The 19,953-nt window shown below is 39.4% G+C and overlaps 1 protein-coding gene across 1 annotated transcript in view; it reads right to left on the bottom strand.

The window, feature by feature from the left end:
- SLC2A13 (solute carrier family 2 member 13) overlaps positions 1-19,953 on the bottom strand; it is a 467,906-nt gene that overhangs the window by 346,022 nt on the left and 101,931 nt on the right. Inside the window, exon 3 of the mRNA XM_075599766.1 lies at positions 13,794-14,002. Within this exon, the coding sequence (XP_075455881.1) occupies positions 13,794-14,002 (209 nt within the window). The remainder of the gene's footprint in view (positions 1-13,793; positions 14,003-19,953) is intronic.

Below are 19,953 nucleotides of genomic sequence, written 5' to 3'. Positions count from 1 at the left end.
ACCCTCTCTGTCTCTCTCACACTCTCTGTCTCTCTCACACTCTCTGTCTCTCTCACACTCTCTGTCTCTCTCACACTCTCTGTCTCTCTCACACTCTCTGTCTCTCTGTCTCTCTGTCTCTCTGTCTCTCTGTCTCTCTCACCCTCTCTCTCTCTGTCTCTCTCACCCTCCCTGTCTTATCTTAACTGCCGTATACCTACACCGAAGTAACCTACCCTTCTTTCTTCCAGATCTGACTCAAGTTTCACACGGGAGACCTCGGAAGACAGGTAGGGAACACCTCCCCTCCAGTATAGTACATTGAGGGACTGCGGATCCGGTTAGATCCCAGGCGGGATTGCTGCTTTAGAAATTGTGAAGAGGGGGCATCCTGACACTGGTTAAGGGGTTCAGAATCATTCACATCTGTTTTTTTTTTGTTCGATTAGTGAGGTCAACACACACACACACACACACACACAACTATGTAACAAGGACTAATGGTAGTAAGTTTAAGTGTACTATAATAAATAAACTGTTATGTAAAAAAAAAATGTCCCGGTTTTTCATTTTCAAAATCTGGTCACTATATATATATATATATATATATATATATATATATATATATATATATATATATATATATATATATATATATGTATATATATATATAGTGACCAGATATTTGCGTGTATATGTGTGTGTGTGTGTGTGTGTGTGTGTGTGTGTGTGTGTGTGTGTGTGTGTGTGTGTGTGTGTGTGTGTGTGTCTGTGGCTAGCGAAATGCTTTTATTTGTGTGAGCTTTCGAGATTCACTGATCTCTTCTTCGGGTGATGTTACAATTGATTAAGCCAAAAAACTTTCTTAGAAACAATGAAACTGGAATATTATCTGTGGGTGAAGCCTACCCCTCCCCCCTGTGCAGTATGCGATTTATGATTTAAGTTGTTAAATGGTCCCTGAATGCTTGTGTGGCCAGGTCTTCTCTCTGGACATCCCCCTGCCCCCTCCCCCCCCCCACTTCTTGGTTCACCGCTTACCTCCGTATAGCGGGGGAACCACTGATAGGAGCAGGGAGGTTGCGCAGGGCGAGCGGGCCGCCGAGGTCCGTGGCGCATCCGACTACCGAGTACCACCATCTTGGAATGCGTGCGCATTTGAAGTACGTTTCACGTATGCGCAATGGCCCAATAGTTGCGGCGGCCATCTTGGGATTCCTCCAGCATGCGCAGTGCAAGTGCAAGCAGTGACTATTAGGAGATAAGCCCCCACAGGTGAACATACAACCCCCACAAGGCACTGGAGCCAAGACCACATGCCGCAGATCATTCAATAGAGCTGCAGCAACCTCGCCAGTTAGGAAAATATACTTTTGGCGCGCTTAACCCCCGCGCTGTCAGATGGAACCAGGACAGAGAAGGGCAAAGTATAGTCTGGGTGTCACTGGCACCCAGATTAGACCAGATTAACCCCCTTAGGTCCAAGATAAGCCCCACTCACAAACTGCTTGTGGATGCTACACAGACTCCCCCTCTAGATAGGGACCTTGCCCCTGTATTGAGTAGTGTCAGGGACACAGCAGAGGACGCCACTCAGCAGATGTGGCCTGTGGTCTGGGACCAGACTTCTACAGCATAAAGAGACTATTAAGGTGGGACCCTCCAGCTAGATACCACCCCATGTGGAGGCGGACGCCGTCACGGTCAACGTCGCTGGATCAGTGGATCCTTGTTACCCTTCTGTCGGCGGCTACCGGGTGTTAGAGCACCCAGCAAGTATCACATCCATCAACAAGTGCACCAACTGTAACACTTATTGTGGGCAGCGCTGTCACACACTTCCGGGTGGGTAGGCTTCTGTGGACACCGGGTTGGGTGGGTGCCCAGGGCACCTCTGTACATTGGGGAACAATCTCACCGGGTTAGAGTGTGTGTGGGTAAGACCGTGCGAGGTCACGTTCTATGGTTGTGTTGATTATTGTATGTCAGTAAACTTGTTATTATACACACTGTGTATTTATTGCATTGGGTCCTGTGAAAGGGTTATCCGGCGCTGTCACGATCCCTCACAGGTGGAGGTGGTCACCAGACGATCCAGGTACACCCAAGGCTCCCAGCAGCAGAGGTTCAGCCCAACTGTGAGCCGCAGGTAAAGTACGCACACACTCAGTAGCTGTCACATCTCCTATAGAGTGGGGGAGACAGCACTACACTTGTGATGTAAGGGAATGCATGTATGTGCATGTGCGTGTATGTGCATGTGCACGTGTGTAAATCTTAATTAATAAAGCGCCCACAGTGTATACAGCGCTTTACAAAAAGGTGTGTGTGGAGGGGGAGTGTATAACAATGGTGTGGGTAGGTGTAGAAATGTAAGAGGGTGTTGCATTTCTGTTCATGTGTGTGGCTACTATGTAGTCACTATTGCTATATAGGGATAGAATGACATAATACATTTGTATGTGTAAGAGACAGGTGTGTGTGCATTCATATATCGCTGTATTTATAGACATGGGCTTTAGCACTCATGGGAAGATAGTTCTCTTGTGTCAGGGTAGTGGCTCATGAAGCTGTGGTCTCTGTTTAGGCCACCGGTGAGTGTCCCGAACAGTTTCATAAATTTGTATTCATGCAACCATCTCTGTTTCGGTGTTCTAAGGTTACCTTTGAGTATGGCCACCTTCAGATCGTTCATCTTATGGCCAGAGTCAGAGAAATGTTCGCCGACAGGGATGTCTCTTCCACGTGTGGTGCTGTGGCGATGCAGATTAATTCTCTTGTTTAGCCCCTGTCCCATCTCACCTATGTAGTAGCAGCCCCCTGGGCATCTCATGAACATGATAACATGATAAGGTACACGACATTGCTGGAGGAACAAGTGAAATTCCTTTGATTTTGTATTCCAGATTCCTGTGTGGTATTTGTATTGTGCCCGCTGTGTGGACCATTGCGCAGGTTTTGAATCTTGCGTCCTGACATGGTCTTGTCCCGCATTCAGTTGTATTCTTGAATTTTACTCCTCACCATTTCCTTGAGATTATGAGGTTGTCTGTATGATAATAAGGTTGTGTTTCAGGGAAGACCTTTTCCAGTCTTGTACCTTGTATACACACACACACACACACACACACAAATTTATATATATATCTGCCTAATAAAGACTACAGTTGTAGCACACCTTACTTGTGCCCCCCTGCCCACCTACCCCTGTGATAGTACTGTAGTAGTATAGGTAGTGGATGCATATACACTACGTAGCTCTCCAGACAAGGCTACAATTGCCAATAGTTGAATTTGGATTGCACTTCAACTAAGATGGTATATATGCTGTAAGCAGAACACTGCGTGAAAAAACAACAGTATACAAACTTAATGTTCTTTAACCATCACCACATGGATCGGTTATGTATTTTTTTTAATGTGCACCCTGCTTTGTTTTAAAACAATCCCCTTCAGTAATTAAGGTATTAATACATTTTACATGATTCCTCAGTGATATTCTTTTAATTTGTCTTACCATTCATATCGCCTTATGGTTTTAAAGACCACATTATGCCTTCACATTATAACATTGTGGCATCTCATTTGTTAGTGGGTGGAATCACTTTTTTCATTACAGTATATTTAAAGTACATTGCGAATGCTTTTTCTAGATAGGATATAGGGAGGAAGACTTGAGTGCTATTCAGTTATGGATGTAAACAGTGGACACTTGGCTGGATCTTACTCTTGTTTGAATAATACTGTAGGAAGAAACCAAAACAAGTACACTACACATAGAAATGAATATCACAGTTGTGATTTACACACTATGTAAATTTGAAGCAAGACAACACAATAATTGCAAAAGGTATTGCAAAACTCAAATACTTCACAATTCCTATTGCCCAATTTAAACAACCATGCAGGTCAGTGCAACGTGTAGGGTGATGATGGCTCACAGAATCCATTTGCAAAATGAAAGTCAAGAGGCAATCCAAACATACTCCAATCATAGGCTAACATCGAGGATTGTAAGGTGACTTTGCAGACTTATTTTTCGCTCTTTTCTAAATCCTGTAAAGCAATTCCAAAACCTCTAAAAATATAAGTGAAGCGTTCCTGGACCCCTTTTCTCTTCCTTGTTTAGTATCCAGTACCAGGGAATTCTTCCAAATTATAACATCCTCACAGGTAAGAAAAGGACTGCTTATTCAAATAAAAGCACGGACCATCCCATGCAACCATGTCTGGCTAACAAGAACAAAACTTCTGAGCATCCAATTCCACTGCACCGGTTTCTCCTTTAAAATAGACATTAGAGTGTGCTAAATGTTGCCAACAATCCCTCACATGTGCAAAGTAGGTTGGGCGCCATCAAGCTCTCCCACACTCTCAATCCATTTGGAAGGTTTAATTTGCATATTATATCCATTACTTATTACATTTCTCAGAATGTTTGAAATACCCAAAAAATCCTACAGTGGCCATCTTGTAAGAACATATTAAGGTAATTTATTGTTTACATCTCTCTATCCCTGGGATTGGTATTTCAGAGTAATATGCATTTTAAATACACAGAGAATTAAACAAAACCGGACGTTCTACAGCTCTTGTATTTTCTTATGCCTCTCAAAATTGTATCCTCTTCCATTATAAATCTTAAGAGTCCAAGAAAAGGGTGCACGGTTTACCAGCCCAGTGTAGGGATAATTTATTTTGATGGCTCCAATCTCAATATTTTTCATTATTGCACTTATTTGTTTAGGTTTCTTTCAGTTATGTTTAATATGTTAATATATCTTCGGTTTGGTAGACACAGTTGAATCTTAAGCACTTAGTTGTCTCACATTGACATTGATTAAAACTCAGAACTCTCAATCAATTGGAGCCGGCAGGAAACAGGGTACTGATGATACTTGGATTATAGAAAATATTAACTATATTCTGTCACACAGATTCACAATAAGAGGTCTAAAACCCAACCAGGGCTTGATCCAAAAAACTCTGTTAAATCAGGTCTCATAACTTAACGTGATCTAAAACAGGAAAAACATTATATTGCCTGAGTTAATATTGTATCTTTGAAAAGATCATTGTTTGCAACGTCCGAACTACATCTCATTTGCCTGACATCACATTGTTGTAGCAGAACACTGTGTCATCTTCCAACAATGTCACGTTAAGCCAGTCTTGGTGGTAAACCTATCCAGACCCCAAAATGGGGCTTTTGCTGAAGTGGATAGGGGAGAGCAGTGTGAAAGATTGCTGGGAAATAGTACTAAGTTATATAAATTATGCCTAGTGGTGGTATTACACCCATCCAGACACTGCAACAGTCCTATTTTGAAGTCTGGACAGATGTAACACCACATTGAGGTATAACTTAACTAATATAACTTTAACAGACTTTTGTGGATATACAGTTAGGTCTGGAAATAATTGGACACTGATACAAGTTTTGTTATTTTGGCTGTGTACTAAAATAAATTCAAGTTACAGTTAAATAATGAATATGGGCTTAAAGTGCAGTGTACAGTATCAGCTTTAATTTGAGGGTATTCACATCCAAATTGGAGGAAGGGTTTAGGAATTAAATCTCTTTAATATGTAGCCCCCTTTTTTTCAAGGGACCAAAAGTAATTGGACAATTGACTCAAAAGCTGTTTAATGGACACGTGTGGGCTATTCCTTCGTTATTTCATCACCAATTAATCAGGTAAAAGGTCTGGAGTTGATTCCAGGTGTGGCATTCGCATTTGGAAGCTGTTGCTGTGAACAAAGGAGCTCTCAATGCAAGTGAAACAGGGCATCTTTAGGCTGCAAAAAAAAAAGACAATCCATCAGAGAGATAGCAGGAAAATTAGGAGTGGCCAAATAAACAGCTTGGTACATTCGGAGAAAAAAAAGAACGCACTGGTGAGCTCTGCGACACAAAAAGGCCTGGACGTCCACAGAAGACAACAGTGGTGGATGATCGTAGGATCTTTTCCATGGTAAAGAAAACCCCTTCACCACATCCGAAGAACACTCTCCAGGAGATAGGCATATCATTATCCAAGTCTACCATAAAGAGAAGACTTCACAAGAGCAAATACAGAGGGTTCACCACAAGGTGCAAACCATGCATAAGCCTCAAGAATAGAAAGGCCAGATTAGACTTTGTCAAACAATATCTAAAAAAGCCAGCCCAGTTCTGGAACAGCATTCTTTGGACAGATGAAACCAAGACCAACCTGTACCAGAATGATGGGCAGAAAAAAGTATGGAGAAGGCTTGCAACGGCTCATGATCCGAAGCATACCACAATCCATCAGAGAGATAGCAGGAAAATTAGGAGTGGCTAAATATACAGCTTGGTACATTCGGAGAAAAAAAGAACGCACTGGTGAGCTCTGCAACACAAAAAGGCCTGGACGTCCACGGAAGACAACAGTGGTGGATGATCGTAGGATCTTTTCCATGGTAAAGAAAACCCCTTCACCACATCCGAAGAACACTCTCCAGGAGATAGGCATATCATTATCCAAGTCTACCATAAAGAGAAGACTTCACAAGAGCAAATACAGAGGCTTCACCACAAGGTGCAAACCATTCATAAGCCTCAAGAATAGAAAGGCCAGATTAGACTTTGCCAAACAATATCTAAAAAAGCCAGCTCAGTTCGGGAACAGCATTCTTTGGACAGATGAAACCAAGACCAACCTGTACCAGAATGATGGGAAGAAAAAAGTATGGAGAAGGCTTGCAACGGCTCATGATCCGAAGCATACCACATCATCTGTAAAACACGGTGGAGGCAGTGTGATGGCATGGGCATGCATGGCTTACAATGGCACTGGGTCACTAGTGTTTATTGATGATGTGAGAGAAGACAGAAGCAGCCAGATGAATGCTGAAGTCTATAGGGATATATTGTCTGCTCAGATTCAGCCAAATTCAGCGAAGTTTATTGGACGGCGCTTCACTTTACAGATGGACAATGACCCAAAACTTACTGCGAAAGCAGCCCAGGAGTTTAAGGCAAAGTGGAATATTCTGCAATGACCGAGTCAATCACCTGATCTCAACCCGATCGAGCATGCATTTCACTTGCTGAAGACAAAACTTAAGGCAGAAAGACCAATAAACAAACAACAACTGAAGACAGCTGCAGTAAAAGCTGGCAAAGCATCACAAAGAACGAAACCCAGCGTTTGGTGGTCCATGCGTTCCCGACTTCAAGTAGTCATTGCCTGCAAAGGATTCGCAACAAAGTATTAAAAATGAACTTTTTATTTATGATTGTGTTCATTTGTCCAATTACATTTGAGCCCCTGAAATAAGGGGACTGTGTATAAAAATGGTTGCAATTCCTAAACGTTTCATACGATATTTTTGTTCAACCCCTTGAATGAAGGCTGAAAGTCTGCACTTCTATTGCATCTCGGTTGTTTCATTTCAAATCCATTGTGGTGGCGTACAGAGCTAAAATTATTACAATTGTGTCAGGTCCGGAAATAATTGGACACTAACTGTATAATGTTATGATAACAATGTTATGATAACGCCTCATTTGAATGTCATTAGCGCTCATGTAGTGGTAAAAGCTACGCTCTTTACAGAAGAAAACCTGGGCTAATGTAATGTTATTGTCCTTTGAAGATATTCCACTGGTGTTAAAATTACGTTAAGTTAACACCATGTTAAGTGACTTAATGAAGCACTGTGGATCTGGGCCCCAGTGAGCTCTATCATAAATGATGTCTGCACATTTGTGTAGAGATATACACTAGAGGGAAGGAAACCCGCACTCAAAGATCAAATAGACAAGTGAATCAGAATACGTAATTTACTTTTAATCTGTAGTAAAAGCAAATACAGCTCAACCCCGTTATAGCGCGATCCACTTATAACGCGGTCTGAGCGTGGCTCCCGATTTAAAAACATCTCCAAGTTTTTTGGGGTTTTTTTTAAAGCAAAATTGCCGCCGCGAGAGGACTTACCGGCATCTGCAGCTCTCTCCTCTCTACAGCTCCCTCACTACTTCATCAGGCTGGGTCCACATGCGCGGCGCACATCTCCAAGGTGTTTTTTTTTTTTTTTATAACATTCAATGCTTTATTCTAACGGACACACACACACACACACACCTCCCCCTACACTAATAATTTTAGCAGACAATGCAGGAATCAAACCCATGGCCCTTCATAAATTGGTAGCGATTCTTTACCTGCTACACCATAGGATTGGTGTGATGTCATTGACTTTGTCATCAAACTTAACTTCTAGTGCACAGTACTGAAAGGCACCACCTTATAATGGGGTCCAGCTGTACCATTTACTAAGTGTACAACAACACACAGTGCAGCGATGCAAGGAAATACAGTACTGAAAAATACAGATATAAACAAACCACAAAGACTAAAGAAAACTACTTAGCTAAGCTCACAATTACAGGGGGTGAGAAAAAATGGGGAAAAAAAACAGTAACTAAAAATAGGTGTTGGTAAAAAGGATGTGTAACACCAGGGTAGGCTAACCACAAGAAAAGGCAAAAAGGAAAAATACCAACAAAAGCCCAGAACAAAAGTGAAGGAAATATAATGCTAAAACAAGGGGGGCAACGTTTCGGGGACAACCCTGTCTTCAGACCCGTGCCCAATGGTTCTAAACCACTGCAGTAATGCCTTACTAGCCCCTTTGTTAGACAAGATGGGTAGGTGTGGGGTATAAACCGCTGTGTAGCACTTCATGGTCAGCTAGTCATGCGTTGCAAAGTAGAATTACCGGTTATCTGCTACTGTAGGTATGCACTCCGTAATAACGTGAAGTTATATTACTGACATTTGTGGATACCCCATTAACATTAACAAGATGTTAATTGAGTTTAATGTCACGTTAAATGCCCTAATGGAGATTAGAGCATCTGGGCCTATAACGTGGTGGAATGCAGTACATTAGCAAGATAACAGCAACCATCTGAATTCTGCCATAATAACCCAAAGTACCATTTAATTAATTATTTTCAAATAAAGGGTAACAGTTACAGTTCTCTCATGTATTTATTAGTCCAGCAACATTTACAGGGGAGAACAAAGTCTACCATATTGATGCATATATGTAGCATATCAGTTATCTAATGCTATGGTCATGCTGTCACATCACCAATGCAATAAGAAATGAATGCACATATCACACTTTAATACTGTTATTGCTATACTGTCACTTTATAGCTATTGATTTTAGTAAATAGTACACAAACTAAAGAAATTAAATTATATTATTTCACTGGCACATCAAATTGAGTTATATATCTTACATTCCAATATAATTTAGATCTCACCGACAATTAAAACAGACAGGAATAGCACTTCAATAATTGCCCTCGAATATGTTTTAATGTATTATACATTTAAATGAATCTGAAATTTTATTTTAGGAAAGATTCAAGATAACCAAGTAGCGAACAGAAAAAAGCATAAACCACAAATACCAGAATTGAATGGTACATTGATAACTGCCTTTTACTATTAGAATGGGGTCGTTTTGTAGGGACCTTTGTTAGGAAAATTACAAATTATATATTGACTCAGAAGGCAAAAACAGCATGAGTTTATTCATCTACAATATTTCGTTATTTGATCTGGGAAAAGGCTGGAGCCATGAAATATAATACTATATATTTTTTTTTATAGAGCTGGTAGTGTACATAGCGCTGTACAAATAATTTTGAAGGCACATTGATTTTACAATCTAATTTTGGTGCATGAAGCACATGGAGTTGAGTGACTTGCCCACGGTCACAAGGACACACTGGGATTTGAACTTGGTTCACCTGCTTCAAAAAGTACTTTATCACTGAATTTACTCCTGCAGCCCAGCATTTAGTCCTTTTGTACTCTGAAGGAGTTAGAAGATATAAATTGTTATTTCAGATTCAAAATCAAAGGAAATAAATGGATTATTCCAGTTGTGCCTAAATAACAGGTTGAAAAATAGCAAGACTGTACTTTTTTCCAATATAACATTTTCCCAGAATCCATGATTTTTTTACAAATGCAATTGTCATAAAAAAAAATATTTGCACATATGCCCTTATTAAAGCTGCAGTTCGGGCAATATCCTGCATGTGTGTTTTTTTAATAAATCAGTTCTGTAGTAAGAAAAAATACTTTTAGCATTTTCTGTTTTAAAAAAAACAACTTTGAAAGACCAATTTTCTTGTATTCTATTTTAACAAGCATGCTTGTTCCTTTAGCAACGATTTGCATTCCCCATATTTAAAGATGTCGCCAAACTTTGCCGATCAATAGACGGAGAACGGATTGACCGGCAGCTATGCAGTTCTTTAGGTAATGAGAGATTGCCCACATGAAACTATTGAAGTTAAAAAATAAATTTAAAAAAAAAAAAAAAAGACTGAACTGCAGCTTTAAACATGTTAATTGTTAGTGGTACTATACTTAATGATTTTGTGGTCTGAAATGAGACACAAAGATATTTGGAAACCTTCAGTTGTTGGTTTAATTGTGTTAACACAATACACATAATAGTAAGCCCAAGTTTTTCCAACATTCTGCTTCCTTAATGATACAAAAAACAACTGCATTTCCAGAGTATTTTTGTTCGGATTAAGTAATCGTACGACTGAAGGCAATCCAAGCAGATTAGGAAAACATATTTTTTTTTTGTTTTAAAATATGCAGCATTTGATTACCTTTATTGAAAACTAGTTACCTTAGCTGCTGATCTATTTGTTCTTCGGGGAGCGATCAACAAAATCCTGTTTCCCAGGGTTCACTAAATGGCTGCCTTTCAGCTTCAAATCAATCCTTCAGTCAGTGTAACCCAGCAGCTACAATGTATCCTTATATTACTAAGGTAATGTTATTTATTATTACAGTTTACAGCTCAAACTGCTGAGAATATTGTCAACAAATTATCACAAACAGGAAACTGTAACAATGATCTTGCACTGCTGGGAAGGTACTGTAGGCTAAAGCCTGCTATAGAAATCAAAAGATGCTCAGTATATTAAAATGAATTAAAATGGCATTAAGAGTTGAATTTTTAGATAAAAAATATTAGTAAGTATTATCTAATACTACAGAACTGATATATATATATATATATATATATATATATATATATATATATATATATATATACACACACAGTGGTTGACAAATCACCAAAAAATCTACTCGCCACACAAAAAAATCTACTCGCCACCTAGTACCAAACGTGTGCTGCTTAGGCCAATATTTAGCAAATGTATAGGTTTGTCGAACACTGTATATATATATATATATATATATATATATATATATATATATATATATATATATATATATATATATATATATATATATATATATATACATATACATATACATACATACAGTGTTCGACAAACCTATACATTTGCACGCCCCGGGCGAGTGGATTTAACATCGTGGCGAGCTCTTATTAGTCCAAGCAGCACACGTTTGGTACTAGGTGGCGAGTAGATTTTTTTTGTTCGGCGAGTAGATTTTTTAGTGATTTGTCGACCACTGTTAATATATATATATATATATATATATATATATATATATATATATATATATATATAGATAGATAGGATAGATACTGTATGTATGTATGTATACAGGCATACCCCGCTTTAAGGACACTCACTTTAAGTACACTCGCGAGTAAGTAGTCAAACGGCAGCTCACGCATGCGCCTGTCAGTACGTCCTGAACAGCAATACCGGCTCCCTACCTGCACCAAAGCTGTGTGCAAGCGGGGAGACTAGAGAGCCTGTTACATATGCGTTATTTACATCAGTTATGCACGTATATGATGTTTGCAGTACAGTACACGCATCGATAAGTGGAAAAAAAGTAGTGCTTCACTTTAAGTACATTTTCGCTTTACATACATGCTCCGGTCCCATTGCGTACGTTAATGCGGGGTATGCCTGTATATATATATATATATATATATATATATATATATATATATATATAACTTAACTAAGAATATATATATATATATATATATATATATTCTTAGTTAAGTTATGGTGAGTAAAAAAAGTGATATACATAAAAACACATGTAGGATATTGCTTGGATTTCTCCTTTAAAGGGGCAATCCCTCCTAGGACAAAAGATAACTAATTCAAGTGACATGTTTAAGGTGTCTTATCTGGGTAATTATTCTTTTACCCACATCTGACACCTATAAGTATTTTTAAATAAAATTTTAAAGTCAGACATGAAGGTATTTGATTTCCTCTGGTTACTCCTTTTTGTGCGATGTCACTTTGTGTTCATTTGTTCCGGAACTCCATTCCCATCTCCCCTTATCTTTGTTGGTTGTCTGATTATGTCAGGGTGGGATAAGGGGGGGGGGGGGGGGGGAATGATTGACCTACACTTTCCTATTCAGAGGCCCCTAAGAAATGTACTATGATTTCATCAAGTTTTGCAGCCATTCAAAATACTATAAAGAGGACAATGTACTGCTTGTCCGTTACTATGTTTTAAGTTACTTAAAAAAATACAATGGAAAATAGGAATGACTAATGACGTAAGTGTAAGCAGAAGCCAATAACCGTATAAAAGTAAATGCAAATAGCTGAGTATGTCTTTAGTGAAGTTAATTCTTAGACATGTATGACTATTATTAGATCTTGAAAAGACAATGTTTCAGATGTTGACTGCACTATTTAAAATCATTTCTAGTTGATATTCATAGGCCAAACTTGGAATTAAAAAACTGTATACATCTACCATTAAAAAGTTATTTCAGAAATAAATTGTATACAATGCAAAAACTACCATACATTTTGTTCACACAATTTACATCAGCGGTCATGTAATTATGAAGGAAATATACAGCATAACATAGAAACAAAAACCTTAACAATGTATCAGTCATGTTCTTTGATGCTATTTCTATAGTTTTTTGGGGGTGGAGGTCAGTTCAAACATTACTGCTATTGATGGGAGTATTGGCGTGTGTTTCTAGGTAACCACATTGATAATTCATTTTGTATTTTAGGTTACAACTTGGTACAGTACTACTGTATAAAACGGTGACCCTAAGTTTAGGTTCAAATTAAATTGCAAATAGCCTTTAAATTGCAAATTGTGCTGTGACACCGACTACAGCTCTAATGTCAATATCAAGAGGTTTGTAAATGTCAAAGGGAATTTAACAAACGCATATTTACTCTGATCAAAATGATGTTTTTACCACATTTTATTAACCATTAGCACTGAAAGAATTTTGAGACCAGGCTAAAATGGCTGCATTGCAAGTACTGCTTTGAATAGGTGGGTTGGGAGAAGTGGTCAATCCAATAATACTGTCATTCTGACAATAATACTGAGCCTAAAGATTTTCATTTCTTTGATACATTTTGTGCATTCTTTTGGCCTCAGAATTGCACCGCTTTTGCCTTGATACATACCATTAGAAAATATAAAATAAATTCTTTCTTTAAAAATCCATAAATGCTAAAACATGTTGTGGCTAAGAATCAGTATTGTATGTCTTTATAACCTTATGGCAATGAGTTGCACAAATTGCTCACTGATGAAAAAAAAAACATGAAAAAAAAAAACCAAGTACCATATTATACTGAGACGCATATTACAGTATAAATGTTTCAACGTGTCAACTGAACATAAATACGGGTTGGCGGTTGATATAGCAGTTGAAGGTTTTCTAGAAGATCAAGATCAATAAACTATTGAGCAGGGAGCATATTTATTAATACCTAAATGCATATTTTAATTTTTCTAATGGTCTCCTATATTCTACTCAACGTGAACAAATTGTAAAAGAGAACAATTTACCTGCTCCAACTTCCTTCTCCTCTTCATCAACACTGTTTTTTATACTATCATATTCTTCATCTATGGTTTGATTTCCACGAATCTGTGATAAGACTCTTCTAGCTTTTTGCGTTTGACCTTTCTGAATGAGCCAACGTGGACTCTCTGGAAGGAAAAGAAAACCAAGGAACTGAAGGATCGCTGGAACTGCTGAAAGGCCAAGCATATACCTGCAAATAAACAAAAGAACAAATCAGTTTTCGGTCATTAACATTTTTAAACATAATTAAAATGCATTTGTTCTTTCTAAGTTTTCAATTGCCTTCTGATTTTATCCATGCACTAAGGACCAACATAAGTTAATAGCTGAAAGTAGCTGGCGTTGCTTAGGAATTCTAAGAAACTGACCTCATCCCATCCCTCCTCTCCTCTCATCCCCTGACTCTTTCTCCCTTCCCCTCTTCTCATCTCTCTCCTTCCCCTCATCTCTTCCTCCCACCACTTTCCTTTAATACCTTATAATGTCCCCAACTCTTTCCGCCTCCCTCTACTTCTCCAGCATCCTTTCTTTCTCCTCATGTGCCAACTGACTTCGACTGCGGCCAGGCAGGTAACGGGCGCTCTGGCGCTCGTGCGCTGCTCGCCACGGTTGATTCGTGACTGGCTAGGCGCGCGCTCGTCTGGGCACACGGCCACGACGTCACAGAGCTGGTTCGCCTTCATTGGGCGAACTGCTCACGTGACGCGATTGCGAGCGGCAAATTCAAATTTGCTTGCTCTGAGCGCTGAGTGTGCGCAGGCGCTTGCTCATGCTGGCCACACACATTGCCGCAATGTGTTTCATCGCGGCCAGCATGAGCGCACCCTGGACGAGGCCTAAGATTCCACTGGAGGCTGCACCTGCCATTCAGCAGTGCGTGCACAGCCGAAGACCACTGCGGTCTGTTAGGAGCGATCGGAGGCATGGGGTGGGGCGTGGCCTAAATGGGGTGGGTGGGTGGGGACATGACAAGTTTGCCTCTGCTACAGCTATCCTCTCTCTCAAACCAATGGTTTTCTTGTCATAAACCAGACTCCTAACTGTACAAAAGTATTAGCATTGCAGAAATAGTGCCTGCATTTGCCTACATTCTAGTCGCCAACCCGGCTAAGTGAAAAGAGATGGGGGCCGCTCTTCTTACTAAACTGGAGACAGGAAAAATGCTCTGCTGATTTCTGAAATTATATTAACAGACTTTGTGACACTGTGCTGTGTCACCTTTTAATTGTTCACATTGAAGGAATATAACAGTGATCAGAAGTCTGCAATTGAGAAAGCCTATGCGATAGTGAAGCAGCACTCCCATTGGCTCAGGCTATCTCCCCTCTTGATTGGCTCACAGCGCACCATGTGACCACATTGCCGCACGGGAACACAATCTTGTTGTATCCCCTGCTGGCTGACGCACCACAGCGCCTCCTGAGCCGAAACAGAAGGAGACACCGGGGCCTGCCACTACACAGGTTAGTGAGTGGGTGTGCGGCGCGTGTCTCCGTCACCACCAGGGACCTGGCCTTCCTCTCTTTCTTTCCTCATCTGCTATCTGTGTAATCTTTATAGCTATCTGACTCTCCTTATCTGCCACCAGGCTATGTGCATTATGATGCCACCAGTATGATGTGACTTGCCAGATACATAGCCTACCAGGCACAACAACACGTTACTGACTTTCTTAGAAAAATTGTAATAACTCATAGAATTAAAAATAGAATGTATTCAATTTCTAAACATAGACAAACACCTTGTCCTTGATCTCAGGAACCATCATGCAAAATGTGGTTAAGATATCTTAAGAGGTGTCCAAGCGCATAGCGAACAGACAAACCATTCCCAAAATATAGTTAGGTCCAGAAATAATTGGACACTGACACAATTTTCATCATTTTGGCTCTGTACGACACCACAATGGTTTTGAAATGAAACAACCGAGATGCAATAGAAGTGCAGACTTTCCGCTTTAATTCAAAAGGTTGAACAAAAATATTGTATAAAACGTTTAGGAATTGCAGCCATTTTCTTACACAGTCCCTTATTTCAGGGGCTCAAATGTAATTGGACAAATGAACACAATCATAAATACAATGTTAATTTTTAATATTTTGTCAAGAATCCTTTGCAGGCAATGACTGCAAGAAGTCTGGAATGCATGGACATCACCAAACGCTGGGTTTCCTCCTTTGTGATGCTTTGGCAGGCCTTTATTGCAGCTGTCTTCAATTGTTGTTTGTTCATGGGTCTTTCTGCCTTAAATTTCATCTTCAGCAAGTAAAATGCATGCTCGATCGGGTTGAGATCAGGTGATTGACTCGGCCATTGCAGAATATTCCACTTCTTTGCCTTAAAAAACTCCTGGGTTGCTTTCGCAGTATGTTTTGGGTCATTGTCCATCTGTAAAGTGAAGGGCCGTCCAATCAACTTCGCTGAATTTGGCTGAATTTGAGCAAACAATATATCCCTGTACACTTCAGAATTCATCCGACTGCTTCTGTCTTCTGTCACATCATCAATAAACACTAGTAACCCCGTTCCATTGTAAGCGATGCATGCCCATGACATCACACTGTCTCCACCGTGTTTTACAGATGATGTGGTATGGTATGAATCATGAGCCGTTCCAAGCCTTCTCCATTCTTTTTTCTTCCCATCATTCTGGTACAGATTGATCTTAGTTTCATCTGTCCAAAGAATGCTGTTCCAGAACTGGGCTGGCTTTTTTAGATATTGTTTAGCAAAGTCTAATCTGGCCTTTCTATTCTTGAGGCTTATGAATGGTTTGCACCTTGTGGTGAACCCTCTGTATTTGCTCTTGTGAAGTCTTCTCTTTATGGTAGACTTGGATAATGATATACCTACCTCCTGGAGAGTGTTCTTTACTTGGCTGGATGTTGTGGATGGGGTTTTTCTTTACCATGGAATGGATCCTACGATTATCCACCCCTGTCTTCCGTGGACGTCCAGGCCTTTTTGTGTTGCAGAGCTCACCAGTGCGTTCTTTTTTTCTCAGAATGTACCAAACTATTGATTTGACCACTCCTAATGTTCCTGCTATCTCTCTGATGGATTTTCTTTTTTTTTTGCAGCCTAAGGACGCCCTGTTTCACTTTCATTGAGAGCTCCTTTGACCGCATGTTGTGGATTCATAGCAACAGCTTCCAAATGCGAATGCCACACCTGAAATCAACTCCAGACCCTTTACCTGCTTTATTGATGATGAAATAACGAAGGAATAGCCCACACCTGTCAATGAAACAGCTTTTGAGTCAATTGTCCAATTACTTTTGGTCCCTTGAAAAATAGGGGGCTACATATTAAAGAGATGTAATTCCTAAACCCTTTCTCCAATTTGGATGTTAATACCCTCACATTAAAGCTGATAGACTGCACATTAAGCCCATATTCATTATTTAACTGTAACTTGAATTTATTTGGGTACACAGCCGAAATAACAAAACTTGTATCAGTGTCCAATTATTTCCGGACCTAACTGTATAGCAGATGTTTGAACGTTATACCGAGGGGAAATGGGGGGAAACAGTAGGGAAGAGAGAGGAACCCCTGCTCAGCTGGTGCCGTATAGGTAAGCATGTGTAATAAGTAGTAGGGTCTGGTGCTACAACCGGTATGGATGAATAATTCTAAACTCAAGAAAAAGAACCCGGTATGGTAGAGCACTCAGAAGACCCTGAGTAGACAATGGTAAATTGCAGATAATAAAATCAAATCTTTAATTCTAATAATAGTAAAATAAGGTGGTACATATAATGGACAAACTACTACAAATATATTGATAATAATCTATTCAGGTATTTTTTTGAGCTTAAATCACACTGAAGTGCAGACTGGATAACAGTTGTTTATTCAAGTGAACAAAGTGATATATTTGCGGTTTGGCATGTCTCCATTTGTATACTTAGAGAGAGGGAGGAGGGAGCTGCTTTGTAGCAATAGTTAAATTATCCAAAGCAACCCCATACCTAAATAGCAATGATCTTGCAACTATGTAACCTGCTTATTGGCGGTGGGAACATTAAAGGTAAGTGGTTACTGACCATCATATTAGTATCCAGAATTTCCCTTTGTTTTTTATTAATATGTTGTAAAGTATTTCAAACAATAAAATAGGGATTAGTGTAGCCTGAAGCACATGGGGTTATTTATGTGGTATTACAAACCACTCGCCTCTTTGCACGCAACTCTGTCTGGATTAGCATCCTATGTTGATTGCATAGTTTGTTCCAGGTCAGAAAGTAGTATAGCCATACTGTCTAAGTAAAAGCTAGACTGATACTATATTGTGGTGTTATGAACTACTAACCTCTTTACACGCGGCCTTACCTAAACTCACATCATATAGATATCTGATGGTGTAGTCCGGCTTGATATATTAGCGTGTGGTGTGCAAAGAACTTATAGACATTTCTAATGATATGTGGAACGAAGGGATAATTACCGATCGTTTCATGCACTCAGCACGCTTTGTCAAGGCTCATCTTGGAAGCCCACCGACCAATAGGAGCCTTGACAAAGCGCGCGAAACGATCAGCAAACATTTGGCATTCAGGTACTAGACAACTAAGGAGAACAAACGGTAATTATCCCTTCGCTCTACATATCATTAGAAATGTCTATAAGTACTCTGCACACCACACGCTAATATATCAAGCCGGACTACATCATCAGATATCTATATTATGTGAGCATACAGTAGATAAGGCTGCATGTAAAGAGGTTAGTGGTTCATAACCCCACAATATAGTATCAGTCTAGCTTTTACTTACACAGTACGCTATACTACTTTCTTACCTGGAACAAACTATGCAAACAACATATGATGCTAATCCAGCCAGAGTTGCGTGCTAAAAGGCGAGTGGTTCGTAATAACACATAAATAACTATGTGCTTTAGGCTACACTAATCCCTATTTATATTGTTTGAAATACTTTACAACATATTAACAAAAAACAAAGGGAAATTCTGGATACTAATATGATGGTCAGTAACCACTGTACCTGTAATGTTCCCACCTCCAATAAGCAGGTTCAGATCTTTCTTTTAACACACTCTTGCTTACAGTTACTTTTGTTGGCTACATAGTTGTAAGATCATTGCTATTTACTGTAGGTGTAGGGACACATGGGATAATTTGACTATTGCTACATAGTAGTTCCCTCCTCCCTCTCTCTAAGTATACAAATGGAGACATGTCAAACCGCAAATATAGCACTTTGTTCACTTGAATAAACAACTGTTATCCAGTCTGCACTTCAGTGCGATTTTCGCTCAAAAAAATACCTGAATAGATTCTTTTCAATATATTTGTAAAGAGTTTAGATTACATCAGTATCTTGACGGTCTATTTTTTATACGTGTTTTGATTTACATCTTCAGGTGACAATCTTAGTATCAACAAAAGATCTTTGCTTAGGGAATGCATTGAAGTATAACAACACCTGGGTGAGACATACATTACCGCAGGCATAAAGTCATCACGGGAATTAACCCATCCATGCAACTAGTTTCTAATCATATGAGAGACACTTAATCTTAACGGGTGACTAACCTTCAATGATTACAGTAGGTAGCCATAACTCTATAGTGATTGATTAGCTTTATCACTTATATTTAAACCGTAGCTAGTAGTTTGTCCATTATATGTACCACCTTATTTTACTATAATTAGAATTAAAAAGATTTTATTTTATTATCATCTACTCAGGGTCTTTCTGAGTGCTCTACCATACCGGGTTCTTTTTCTTGAGTTTAGCGATGTTTGAAAGTTATTTGAAACTGGAATAACCATTCGATAACTATATATTGTGCTACATTCTCTTTATCCTCAATTATGGATAATCTTATATATACTGTTGCAGTGACAACTTATTTGCAATGCACTTAGATCTAGTTTCTGTGTTAGTAGTCTATACAATTATTTAAACGTTGATTTTCTGAATCTTTTTTCCCTTGCACTATAATATTTAATGTAGCTTGATTAAGTGTAAAAGCAAATCGTATTTTATTGCAGGTATAGAAATGTTTGGTGTCTGAACATGGGCGTCCGCAGGAGGGGGCAACGGGGGGCGCTTGCCTGGACATTATCCGGTAATAGAATCACTTGAGTGAGAGTCAGAGCAGGACTGCAGG

Source organism: Ascaphus truei, chromosome 5 (assembly GCF_040206685.1).
Source record: "Ascaphus truei isolate aAscTru1 chromosome 5, aAscTru1.hap1, whole genome shotgun sequence".
Lineage (NCBI taxonomy): Eukaryota > Metazoa > Chordata > Amphibia > Anura > Ascaphidae > Ascaphus > Ascaphus truei.
Note: the sequence above shows the minus strand (reverse complement) of the source record. Positions and strands in the feature narration are given on the sequence as shown.